At 37.4% G+C, this 13554-nt stretch overlaps 1 protein-coding gene across 1 annotated transcript; it reads right to left on the bottom strand.

Annotated features, from left to right (window-relative positions):
* Nucleotides 1-338: 338 nt before the first annotated feature.
* Nucleotides 339-12543, bottom strand: ccnd1 (cyclin D1). The gene is made up of 5 exons (XM_088935064.1): nt 12117-12543; nt 10546-10761; nt 9854-10013; nt 6859-7007; nt 339-4080 (listed from the first exon to the last, which is right to left on the bottom strand). Exons 1-5 carry the CDS (start codon nt 12312-12314, stop codon nt 3925-3927), a joined length of 879 nt encoding a protein of 292 aa, XP_088791190.1. The 5' UTR covers nt 12315-12543; the 3' UTR covers nt 339-3924.
* Nucleotides 12544-13554: the final 1011 nt, after the last annotated feature.

Consider the following 13554-nt stretch of genomic DNA (forward strand, 5'->3'; position numbering starts at 1 on the left):
TATACAGTAATGGAGTATTGTTCTAGTTTTCTTAAAAGTATTACACTTACACAAAAACGGAAGTGTCTCATTTAGTGGCACAACTTTAGTACATTTGTTTTACAGTAAATGATAAAGCTTGAATAAACTCTATTCTTGACAAATTCTTGGCAATAAATAATTTTTCATGAGTTAAAATCCAACTCTTGATTTCAGCCAAGTCATTTTTGTGGCAAGCAGTATTCAGCAAAAAATCTCATTTCTCATTTCCCAGTTTCAAGCATATGAAACCCCGACAGAACTTAACTTATTTAAATTAAAATGCACGTAACATATAGAAATACACAAGACAGTAGTTGTTTTTTTTTTGAAAGTTTTGCCTTTAATTCTATTTTACTTTGTTGTTTAAAACAAATCTATTACAGGTCTGGTAGTGAAGAATGTGCATTTCAGACCAGTGACTGTAGAAAAAAACAGAAGATTTAAAAGTCATCTCTATAATTTCACGGCTCCTCTGTCAACCTTTGGCCTCCAGAACAAACACTGTCTCAGAACAAAACACAGAGGATCCAGGAATTATAGTCATGCTGCCTTCAACTGCAACAAAAGAAATGACAATAGATATTTTGTGTGTGTGTGACTGCTAGCTCTCTGATTCAGCACCCTCAGCATTTTCAGGTTAAAGACCGAAACTTGGACACCCACAAAGGGCTTAAAGTCTTGCATGACATTTCTATTTCTCATTTGGTTAGATAAACTACCCCATACTGTCCTCAGAAAAAAATGGAAAATGCAGGATATCAAAAAGACTATGCCATCTTCAGAATGTGAAACCTTCAGTTTTCCACCGAACACAGGGTTCAAATAAACAAGAGATGCCACCATAACATTTCTTTTTTTTTTGAGGTAACAAACATTCCTGATATTGGACAGAAAACAAACATCCAGTCCTCATGGGTCCTGTGTTTGCCAGTAGCTTTGCAAATTGCTTCTAGCTGTATAAAGAAACACTTCACCTTCCCGACTCCTTCTGCGCTCTCAAAACAATTGTATAGCAGCATAACATATTGCTATTTGGACTCCTACAGGCCAGACAACATTCTCTGACCCACAATGCTTATTTGAAGTTGGAAGAAAAGAACGAGGAAAGCCTTTGTAGCTTGTATAAAAATCCTCTCCACTTACAGCTACATTGTTCTAAAAATAAGACTGGAGACCCATGAAAAGACAATATGGAAATTCCATCTCAAAAAATAGTTTAATTCTTCTAATAAAATAGGTAGAAAACCTGTGATCTCAAATCATATCTACTTAAAATTTATTGTGCAGTAAATACACGCGATTAAAAAATGCAGAGTCTCTGGCCACTCATGCTGAAGACATCAGATACATTTTAATCAACACTGTGTTAAATTACTACCAGTAAACACACTATGGCTTTATAAAGTAGACATGACAATTACAAACGTCCATCATATCTGCTTTAAAATTTGTACAAAAGCTTTATAAATATATAAAATTGGGCCATTAATGGCCTAATAGGGGGAATACAGTCTCTTTTAATGAAACAGCTTAAAACTCAAAGAGTTATATAATCAGGTTCGATATGGCACCAGTTCATTTAATGCTATCTACTTGCACACTGCAGGACCCATTTGGATAATGATAAATGCATTTTGATTTGCAGTTTACAACAGAGCTATTAGGCACTGAATAATAAAAACCTGTAAAAACCTGGACTAATCACAATAAATCTTGACTGCAGCATGAGGTATTATGGAACAGGAACCTTTGTCTTTTTTTCTTTTTTTCATTTTTTTTTGGAATAGCGCAGAAATCACATTAAGTAAAAACTGATCACATAAAAAACTACAAAAACAAACAAGATGTCAATAATATCATAATTTTCTATGAGAAAATTAAAAACTATTACATGGCAGTATATTGACATTGTAATAAAAATGATCCACAAAATAGCAGCAAACACTTAAGATAAGAGAAAAAAAGCATCGTTTTTTTGTCTATTTTTTTTAAGTTTTCATACTTTTGCTGGGAATTTTTCCATAGCATAGCAGCTCAATAAAAAAGGAGTGTCGACTCCGTTTTAGTTTTTCTCATTGTACAATCAACACCTTAGATCGGCAGTTATTCACTTACATCATACCATCACATTTCCCTCATACAGACAGACACTTCAATTGTTTCCTCCAGCTTCTTCCTCCACTTCTTTCTAGAAATACATCTCCATGTTGTGCAAATCTTCTACTAGCCTCTAAATTTATGTCAAATGTTGGGAAACACATTGGAACGATACTTTTTTCTTTCTTTTTCAAGTACACCAATTCTACCACTGTTTTAACTATGGTGTTTCTTCTTGTACATCAACATCATAAGTAGGGCCTACAGACTTGTGGGCTGAGCTTTTGCCTTGAACAGATAGTGACAAACACCAGTTTGTTAGCAATCATGCACTTTAGCAGGTTTAAATATTCTTAAAAGACTAAGCAATTATTTCATAATCCATACTGGCCTCAAGAAATAATATTTTTGCAATAAATAGTCCTTAATTTTAATATAGCTATAAATTAGATTTTTAGTGTTTAAAATGTTTCAGATGCAGACAAAGCAATAAACAATACAATGTTAACTTATCTCTTCAGGTGTTCATATAATGTACACCTTATAGACCCTACTTAAGAGGATGGCATCATACTTACACCAGCATCATTTTTTTACTGGGAAAAATAAAAAGCTGTGACACCAGCACTATAGTTAGGCAAAAATTCACCAAAACACCATGTTCAAGAAATCCTTTCCTTTTCAAATAACACCATAGTTAAACAGACTTGTTTTGCATTGCAGAGACAAGCCTTCCAATATTCCTAAACCATTCCATTTTGTCATAATGTCCCACATGGTTTTCCTAAGAGTCAGTAATATGTAATTGACTGAAAGTGCTTTTAAATGGAATGGTTTTAGAAAACAAATAAGACAGAATAATCATAAAACTACTGTGGATTGCACTAGGGGCTTGACAAGGATTTTAGTTAAATCAGCTTATTAATACACAGCTAACTGCAGAAATATTTAAGTTGCTGATGACAAAAAATAGCTCTTCTGCCCATCTGCATACCCACAAATATATTCATGAGCAGTTAGTTGGACTTAATCGGGCAGTATTAAGGGATGCACTTCAGAAGCCAAAAGCTCAGGCAATCCACAGACTTCTAAAGAATAACATATTATAATGTATGCTAAAACAAAATACACTATAGGGTTACATTAACCATTTAAAAGGAGAAGAGGATAAGCTCTAAAGAACTGATTTTTTTTAAAAAGAAGACTAGACAAAAATATAATAAAGTGACTAACGGTGAAAGCAAGCAGACACAGAGATGCCTAGACTGCAATGAAGCTAAATCTGTAAGGAAATTATAAATTGTACTATCTAAATAAACAAGAAAACAAAACAAAAACCTCTTCTACTTTAAAAATGGTTTCTCACACTTTAAACAAAATGAAACTGGACACCTCTCCTGGAGACATTTCCATTTTTATACCTACTTGTTTGTATAAGATTGTAGGCACACTTTCTTGTATACAAACTAGTTGATTATTGTCTTGTATAAATGTCTATTTTTTGTGGCATAACCTTGTAAGTTACGCATATACTACTTTTTTTTTCTTTTTTTATAAAGAAAGTTTTATTTTTTTTAGTATTTTGGACATTTTCAGAGTTTCGTGTATTTTCCTGCCACAGGCTGAAGGGAAGAAAAGGTGGAGATATTCAAAAGAATCGAAGCATTGATCCCTTCTTTTGCATTCGTCATCCTGAAGATATTTTGCTGCATTACTTTTTTTGTGTGTGTAGGGATGGTAGGCCAACATGTCCTTCCCGAAAGCCTCTTTGTCATGTTGCCATGGCAAACTCCATGGATAGTCCAGTCAAATGTTCACATCTCGCACATCCGTTGGTGTGCAAGAGAGGTCCACTTCTTCCTCCACAGTCTTTGTTTCTGAAGAGATGCTGTGCTGCTGTGCCTGTCGCAGGCTTGTCTCAAGAAGCATTTCAATCTGCTCCTGGCAGGCCCTCAAACAATCCTTTTAGGAAAAAAAGGGTAGGGGGGACATATCAGTATCAATGCATTTACATAACATATCCCGTTTTTTAGAAATTCACTTTATAATTCCAGCATGTATTTTTTAGCAGGTTCCCTAATTTTCACATTATATATAGCTGTATTTCAGCCTCAAACAGAAAAGACCCTTATTTAGATGATTAAATGAAGAGTTAATATTTCTTTCTTTATTTATACTTTGGGGTTGTTTGGTACGTGACCATTTTACAACTAAAGTTTCTTAACTACTTCTTTGACAAACAAAATCATACACCTGTGGCATTTAGGGCTTGATGGCTTCTAAGGGTTGGGCAAGTAGATAAAATAATCCTCTGGATCATGTCATTGTGTGTGTAGAGGGAGAAAGAGCCTGGTTTTTCTTTCTATAAAGATGCCTTGCTCAATCCCAGCAAGAATGTCACTAACCCTTATGAAAAAGAACTGGTGAAAACATCAGCTGTTGTCATTTAGAAGCAAAAAAGTAAAAAAAGGGCAAAACTTGTCATACCTAAGACAAATCACATACCATGTCGCTGAACAATGAGATCTGCCTGATGCCTGTTTAACAAATGCTACACACAAAAGAGCACCCATTGCAACTTATTGGATAACTTCTACATCTTAAAAATAAACATCATTGGCTGTCATGTGTACAGTCATTTCCTTGCAAAGGAAGACACTTTTTTGCCATTCACAACCATTCTCTTTGACCTCCGTCAGGTCTCTGTCCAGGCAGAGGAGGAATCACTGTTGCATGTAAACTTGCCATCAAAGTTGTTAGCATCCACATGACTGAGAATGAATGTTGTTTCCCCAAGAAAGTCTCTGGCCTGCTGCTTGCTTTGTTCACCCCCTTCAAGTCTGCCACTATTCACAAGCATCATATAAGATCTCCCTTTTGCTCCCTAGACAGTATTTCTACATAGAAGCTTTGCATTTAAGAAAACCAAGCTGTGTGTGACTGCACTAGACCTCTCCCACCCCATCCCAGAGTTAACACTGATTTTTCTATACCGTCCAATCACATTGGCCTTAGTGAATGAGGAATGAGGAATATCTAATTCCCCCTTTTCAGAGTGATCTGGCATATCTTCTAGAGTGTGATAGATTTGACAAATAAGCCTTCTTGCAAAAATGACAGTCTATGTTAATTTGTTTTTCTAGAAATTGGGAAGCACTTCTTTTAACCAGCTGTTGTCCTGAAGTCACAATGAGATTTACTCATTCACTTTCAGCTATTAGTTTTACTATAATTTCCTTTTGAGAGAGGTCTGAAGTCAGCTTATCTTATTGTGAATTGTGCTTCCGGTTCATATCCACTTACTACTGTCATCGTTTGAGCTTTCCAACTACGGAAAAAGTTCCTAATCCTTTTCCTCAAAATCCAGGATTGGCTGCATGCTGCCCACTTAAAAGTCCCTCAATAAACTCCACTCTTTCCTTCTATTTCTTTTGGCTGTTTTCTGCTAAGCAGGAACATCCTAAACAATGGAGCATATTGTGGGGTGTCCCCTCAAGTAGGAGGGCAGAGGATTAGTCTCAAGACAATAAACCATGAGGAGATAGAAACTCAATCTGGGCAAGAGATTTCCTGGCCTGAAACAATGAAAGGTAAAGCAATTCCCTGTTTAGGGTTAGAAGGATGGATCCATTCAAATGTGGAGTATTGCCCAAGGGCCCTGATTGTAATTATTTGGCTTTTAATTGCCTCAGATCAAAGAGAAAACAGGAAATTGGAGCTCTGCTAGGGTATTAAAAAGTTATTAACAAGTACCACATAATTTTATGCATAAACCCTTACTTTCATTATGACCAAACAAATAAAATATTTGTATTTAAAATGTAATTTGGGCAAAAACTGATTTAACCTGAGAGTGACTGTTTAAGATTTAGAAAGAATATCTCCACAATGTGCAACTAACAGGACATATGCTACACTGGAAAGCAGATACTGCTACTACAGTTAAAAAGAACATTAACAACAATACAACAAATAAAAGAACCCAAGCACAGAACTGCATTTTATGGGACTGATCTACATAAGCATTCCTGCAATTTGTCTCTTTCAAAGTGATCTTTCCATTGCACACCTCTCATTACCAAACCATTATTCAAAGACGGCTACTTCGCAGACCCACTGTCTTCAGTGCTGACAGACTTTGATGAACAAGCAGTCACCATATCACATCGGGGTAAATTGGATTCGTTCTGGGAGGTTTTTTTCAGACCTCACAAGAACCGGCTCTTTCAGTGAAAGACAAAGGCAATCACATCTCTTGACTTTACAGATCATTGTAACACGGATCATTGAATTTAAGCCTCTGCTTGAAGCTCTCTTCCTGCTCCATTGATTCACAGGGTGTTTACTGCTAGCTACCTGCTGATACACACCTCCTGTTATTTATCAGGAATAAAGGGATCTTCACTGTGTCAGCCACACAACTCACTAACCGCAGCACCCTCTTATCTTGCATGGGGTATTCACTGGCAGCAGGAATGTGGGTCTGACACACACAAAAATTCTAATTGGATAAAAAAACACAATGAATAAGTGGTTTATAGCACTATGTAATATCATTAACTCCATAAGAAGCGGGAGTTTGGGCCTAAGGTTAAAGATCTAAGGTTAAAGATCCACAGGAAACCTTTTTTACCAGGTAATTGACTGCAGTTTGTCCTACAGCAGCAGGCTCCCACAATAGCATGCTGTTCAGGTTTCTGTGCTAGTGTGCAATATTTTTCATCTCAGTTCTTCACGTACCGGATCGCTCTTGATGACTTGCGATAGGAAGTCTGTGAGGTTCTGAGACGACAGCATCATGTCCAGACTCTTGAGGTGAAGACCCTGAACTGCCGCCGCCACGCTTCCAGCTGCGACCATTGAGGGTGGATTGGCAATAAATTTGACATCTGAAGCAAAGAGGGGAAAATGCACATATTAATTTGTATGGTCAGGCTTGCAGACATCATCTTGCGTGCTTAAATGCTTGTTCTGTTTTAATGAAGAGGCTGTTGCGTCTCGCCATTTCAATTCTGTTTTAATAATAACCTGACAGACTGTGCTGGTTAACATGAGGAATCAAACATCTGACATTAACACAAAACCAGGGGGGGGGGAATAAAGTTAATAACCAGGTCCTGCTCATTGGCAAATCTGTAAACTGATAACTTTGCGAGCAGACGTAGGGAGCGCCTGAGGGTTGGGGGGCGTGGGGCGAGCTCATATTTTGTGGCATCACAAAATAATGGTGAGGCCTCAAGAACTGTCCAATGAACAACAACAACATTTTGATGGGAACCCATGCTGACAAGTGGCAGACATCCTGCCAGCTTGCTGTGCTGTAGGCCTCACACAGCCTTGTTTCACCACCAAGCCTTGTTCTTTTGACTCTTTCTTACAAACATCTATCATGTTAAAGGCAGGCCAGCAGGTGTCAACCAAATCAATTGAGCAAAACAGTTTCCTGGGCTAAACGCAACAGAACGAAATTAATCAAATTTCCAAAGCAATTCACCCTCAAGATGCTTATTCTTGTGTACTCACAAATCAGTATCTGTCTTTTGGTTTGGTTGGGTTTGTGTTTAAGACATTGACCACTTCCTTTTTTACGTGCTGAAGTGATAATACCTCCTAAGCAAGGCTTTCTCATACGCCAGACTGTTTGTTGCCCAGATCCACCTCAGACAAGCGACTTGGCCCGTCTATTGTCAAAAACCAACAAGGATTTATTTACAGCACTGGCCATTAATTTCAGCATATTAATTAGGGGGCCCTTGAGTTTGTAATTGGATGCCCCCTCTCTCTCTAAGTAAAAGAGTGTGGCATCATTGTCAGCTTCCATTGCCTCATCTTGCACCATTGAGAGCCCAGAAACAAGGACACTGCGGTGAGATGAATTGAACCTGACACAGGCACAAAGAAAAGGAGGCCCCCATTCATTTATGCTCATATCCCCACTAACCTATCCTAGACTCCATCCAAAGGGGAATAAACAACTTCAGCTCTGTTGAAAAAAAGCTGGAATGCCAGCCACCCTGAAGGGGAGACAAAGCAAGCAGCCCCGCTCTTAAAAAGAACGAAAGGAAAAAAAAAAGTGCAAGGCGAGTCACCTCTTTTCCTTTCTAAATGGAGCAGTTCCATCCATCTCTGCAGGAGCTAGGGGCTACGATTGAAAATATTTCATTGAGGCAAATCAAAATGACTTCTGTGAAGTGTTCCAAAGAATGGGATGCAACAGGTTTCAACTAGCTGCATACCTTAGCCAAAGCTTACTCAACACAAAGCAAATACAGGAACTGCCACATGTATCTTTTTTCCATTCTGTAATATTATGTGTCTTAATTTGCTTGCCTTGCAATGTACCCAAGCATGATTAAAAGCTCCAGAACCCATTTTCGCCTTTCTTGCCTTTCTTCAAGTACCATGTTTTCTTGGGTGCTATTCGTCATCTTACTTCCCTAAAAATAAACTTTCTTCAGACAACCACAGCGTAGACCTGATATGCCCAGACACACTTGTTTAACTAAATTAAGTGCTAAAACCAAAACAACGCCACAAAACAACTAGTTTCCCCTTGACCTGCCACTGCATAAAAGAGCTTCCTTAGCACAAATTCCCAACTTCTAAAGAGACTATCCAAGAGTTAACAAAGACAAATGTTGCTTAACATCATCTTGAAAGTAATTCTTCCTGTTCTTAAAAGTAAATCTACAATTCACCTTGCCTCCACCCTGCTGAGACAGGTTTTATCAAGTGGAAATTATAAGGTGTAGCTTCGTATGTTTAACTGTTGTGTCTTCCTCTGGGGTAGTTGCTCAGTGTGCATTCCCAATGTGGGATTCAAGATCAAATTTAAGTTATAACATTCACTTTTACTTCAATATTTGGTTTTGCTATGAAAATAAAACACTGCACACTACTTAATCCTATACATATACATTCTCTTATCTTCCAGATAAAACACACACTGGCAGAGTAAGAAACTAACACAAAATGCAGAATGCATCAGTTGCTCACTTTCCTCACTGTAAAACAAATATCCTACAAGTTTTTCTGGATGGAATTTTTGAATATGTTTAGTCCTCGAACATTACAGACCCAAACTCTGCTCTGATTCAGATCCTTAAGACTTGGATACACAAGCAATACATGGTATAAATAACAAATGTTGTGAAACCTTGACTATCACATGGGTCAATAAATCCAGTGTTTGGTTAATCTCTAATGACAAGCCTTGTGCTGTGCTAAATAGTGCACATTAACAGAAAAATGTACGGGACACTCCTTTACAGAAAAGCAGTGTAGGAGTACACGTTTGGAACTGTAGGTTAATTCCTTACATAAACGACTTATGGTTAAAAGCTTTTACACAGATAATACGAACTGTGGAATATACACAATTTTCTTTTAAGTTGCACCACGCCATGTGCTCTCACAGTTCCGTATAGGCAGTTACCATGCCACAGCTCCAAAACCAAGCATAGACCAGCGGAACTAAATCAACATACAGTACAAAGTGGAAGCTTAACGTAAAATAGATGTCATTTGTGGGTTAACGAATGGGAAATATATTAAAACAAACACTTTTTGCCAATGCTTAAGTTACCCATACCAAAAACATACTGCAATTGATAATATTTCTGACATCCTAAGTGTTGCGCACTGCACCACTGCACATGCGGTTTATCAGATATGTGGATATTTCACGTTATGACGACATTTCCAGTGTGGATAGCTCGCAGTTCCCCGTGCGTACCTGTTGCACAAAGAGCCACAAAAGTCTGCGCGTGTTTGCGAAGAATTTGCTTGGTGTCCATGTGGATGGGCAGTTTGGAAAGGAAATGTTCAATGAAATCATGAGGCGTCACTGAAGCAAGATCCCATTTCAGCTTATTTAACACCAGTAGTTCCATTTGCTGTGGAAAAGAACATAAAATGAAATCAATTTAAAGTAATGGCCTGCGAATTTCCACCAAGAAACGCGTCGTTGTCCAGCACGCATTAGCGTGAGAAGGTTATTCTGGCACTTCACAGCTCTAAATGGGAATACTGTATGCTCAGAGATGTTCGTCACGGGCTTCTTTCTACCGCAAGAGGGAGCTCTTGCCACATGTATTACCAGCGGAAAAGAAATCGGTAAAATTAAGTGTCAGAATCTTAAAGTATTCTCATACAGTACTGATTTAAGACAAAATTGATGGTTTATTAATATCTGTGAAAATATACCTGCGATTTTTTAAAGAAGACGCTGTATGATATCATAGATCTATACGTAATACAACCAATGTCGAACATTTATCACAACTGTAAGTCAGTGACATTAAAAAATCGATAAAATTCTGCAAGAATGCATTACAAATGATATGCATTACAGGTTTTTAAAAAGCAGCGTTACTATTTCCTTATTAAATCTCTAACAGGAAAATAAGTGTGTTGATTTTAAATTACCAATAACTCGCTGGGTCTGATAGAATTGTCGGTGTAAATGCACAATTTCTCTGCAGTTAGCGGAATGGTTTCCTTCATTTTTGAAGCCAAAAACATACACGTAGCTCCCAGTAATTGTAATCTGGTTTTCTTAGTGGGTTCCACAGACAAAAATCTGTCCAGATAATTCATAGCCAAAGGAAACACCTCCTCTTCGCATTTCTGCTCTTCGCAGACCTGAAATCAAATAGAAAATAAAATAAGAAACAACACACAAACGCTTTAAAATGCTGTGTGTTTACATCCATACACTGTTTTAACAAAATCAAAATATGAAAACTTTTGACATTTACATTTTCAAACGGAAAACTGTTGCTTTCTGCAAGCTAGCCTATGCCCACTGTATATAATAGCTATATATCAGTTTTATTCTTTTCTAAACATGTATTAAGTTAGACATTTTGCAAAACTAAAACAATTTTATTGAACAGTACGGAAATTATCATTAGTTTTTGTTCCTTTTTTGCAGACGTTTTTTTCTAAGACACAAAGGTGGCGTCCCAAGCGACGTACCCTAAGAATTTTGTAGTTCGTCATCTTTTCAAAAAATATTTAAAAATATTTTAAAATTATTACAGAGCATAAAAACGGCATGGTAATGACCTGCAACGTGTACTTTATCAGTTGGTATCGAGAATTTACGATGTTTAGCGCAAATTATAAGCAAAAAGAACTAAAATTATAGCACATCGCTTTTCTGGAATGAGCATGCGACATTTCGGTATCGTCATGACGTGCAATTTCAAAAATTAATAAAAAATAGAAATAATTGGAAAATGTAAATATTAAAACTATGTAAATGTTGCAAATTTAGTCTTCTTTTCGACTGCTAAATTTTTGGAACGACTTCTAATATAACTACAGGTATTTTTTAACGTAATTTAGCAACAGCCTTTCCAAATACTGCTGCTGAAGCATGGTTGTATAGCTCTGTAAAAACTTTTAACAAAGAAACGTACCTTTTTGATATTCAAATCACCCTTAAATTATACGAATAGCTTAAGTAACTGTATTTTGTTATGTTCATTACATTTTCTTCAATCATCTGATTATTATAGAAATTTTAATATATTAAATACTTTACCGCACGAGAACAAAGATGGCGCATATTACTGGCACGAGTTGCACTGCATACGTGTACATTGATATTAATTTAAAATAAATTAAAATAAAATAATTTAGAGAGCTTCTAGGGTTAAAGAATAAACGAAAGTTTAATACCACAATACCCGTGTTGTACTACAAATAAAAGTATTGATAAAATCACCTCCGTATGTGAAAGAAGCCAGAAAAAAAGAAAAAATAAAAAAACATTGCAACAAAGTGGTGAACAAATAGCACAACGATATACAAAACAATTATGCAGACATACAATAGTAGGTGGAGGAAAGACACGAACTGGATTAAATTTGTATTTTATATAATTCCTCATTTGCAGTGCATTTGATTAGGTCCAAAGGGCAGAGCGAAAAGTCAGGACAGAAAGCTTGCAGAATATAAACATACAGATTTATTTCTTTTTTCACACAAACCTCAAGCATCCATGTGGCAACAATTTTCCTCATATAAGGCACAATTTCTTTCTGAACACATTTGAAGTAGTTTGCAGAAGGAAGATAATTCTCTTCAGCTTTTAGCATTGTCTGTAGCACTCTGTCATTAAGGAGGTTGACATCTTGGTAAGCTCTCCTGATGGTCTCTACTTCACAACACAGCAGCTGGTGTTCCATGTCTCTGCACTTTTTTAAGCTTTGGACTTTCGAAGGATTCAGACGGAGCGTTGAGCAAGTTTCTTGGATGCTGTTTCGCTGTTGCTGCTGCTGCTGCTGCTGCTCAAGCCCTCTGGCGGCTCCAAAACTTCGCAGTCCTCAACAGAACTCCCCTTTAGTTCTGTACGAAGCAATGACGTTACTGTTGTTAAGGAAAGATCAAAGCCACTCCGAGCATGAGAGAGAAAGAGGCCTCAGAGAGGAGAGTAAGTCTTAAAGAGCTATCCCATATAAGTTCGTAGTCCTTCCCATCGCTGAGCTTTGCTTAGGTATGGAAATGGGGAGGTCCTTTTTCATGGTGGCGGCGCTGAGAGTGTATTGCAGGGGGGTCCAGAGGAGGGAGGCGGGGGTACACCGGATTGGGGTAGCTGTGTGTGAGGAGGGGGAGATGGATAATAGACACATTCACGAAATTGTCCTTCAGGAGAAATTTTTTTATTTTCATTACAGCCCCCCCATACCACTTTCATTTCCTTTTTTATAGAACACAAAACACAGGCAAACACGAGAAACAGGGGAGGTGTAAATCTACAGCTGTGTGCACTATTATTATCTTACAACTTGTATTCTGCACTATTATAATTGGAGGGCAGATAAAACTATTTTTGTATATTTAGTATACAAAAGCAAATATTGAGGCATATTTAGATGGCTAGCCGTTGAATGTTGCCTTTATTCTAAAAATGAATGACTCTTGCTTTCTTTGTACCACGTTCTTCAACCATTTCCCGTATATTTGAGACAATGCAAAGTAAACCACTATTAACAAAGTAATAACTTTTTTAACTGTTTAACTATTACTATCTCTTATACATAGGCCTATTAATATACAGTTGGCAGATGGATCTAATCCGGTATTTCCTTTGGTCACGACGGAGTAATGGCTAAGGAATATGTCTTTTTAAAGCGGCATGTACTGTCTTTATGAAAAGTGCAGATCTACCTCCTTTCTGCGTGTGGCAATATTGGATAAACGAACTCGCCAACTTGAAAAAACTTGGCAGTAATTTCGGAGGAACATCCCCAACTCCCTCCCTTCACAATGGGAGGACACTGAAATTAGCTTAAACCAATGGGGGAGTGTTCTGTTACCAGGCAGAAACTGAAGCAGGAACTCCAGCGTTTCTTGTGGTGCAGTTGTTAGGGAAGGTTTAAAAACTTTCACACATTATCAAAAGTGGAAAGTTTCCGGTGGCGATGT

This window comes from Atractosteus spatula, chromosome 16 (genome assembly GCF_055471065.1).
Source record: "Atractosteus spatula isolate fAtrSpa1 chromosome 16, fAtrSpa1.hap1, whole genome shotgun sequence".
NCBI lineage: Eukaryota > Metazoa > Chordata > Actinopteri > Semionotiformes > Lepisosteidae > Atractosteus > Atractosteus spatula.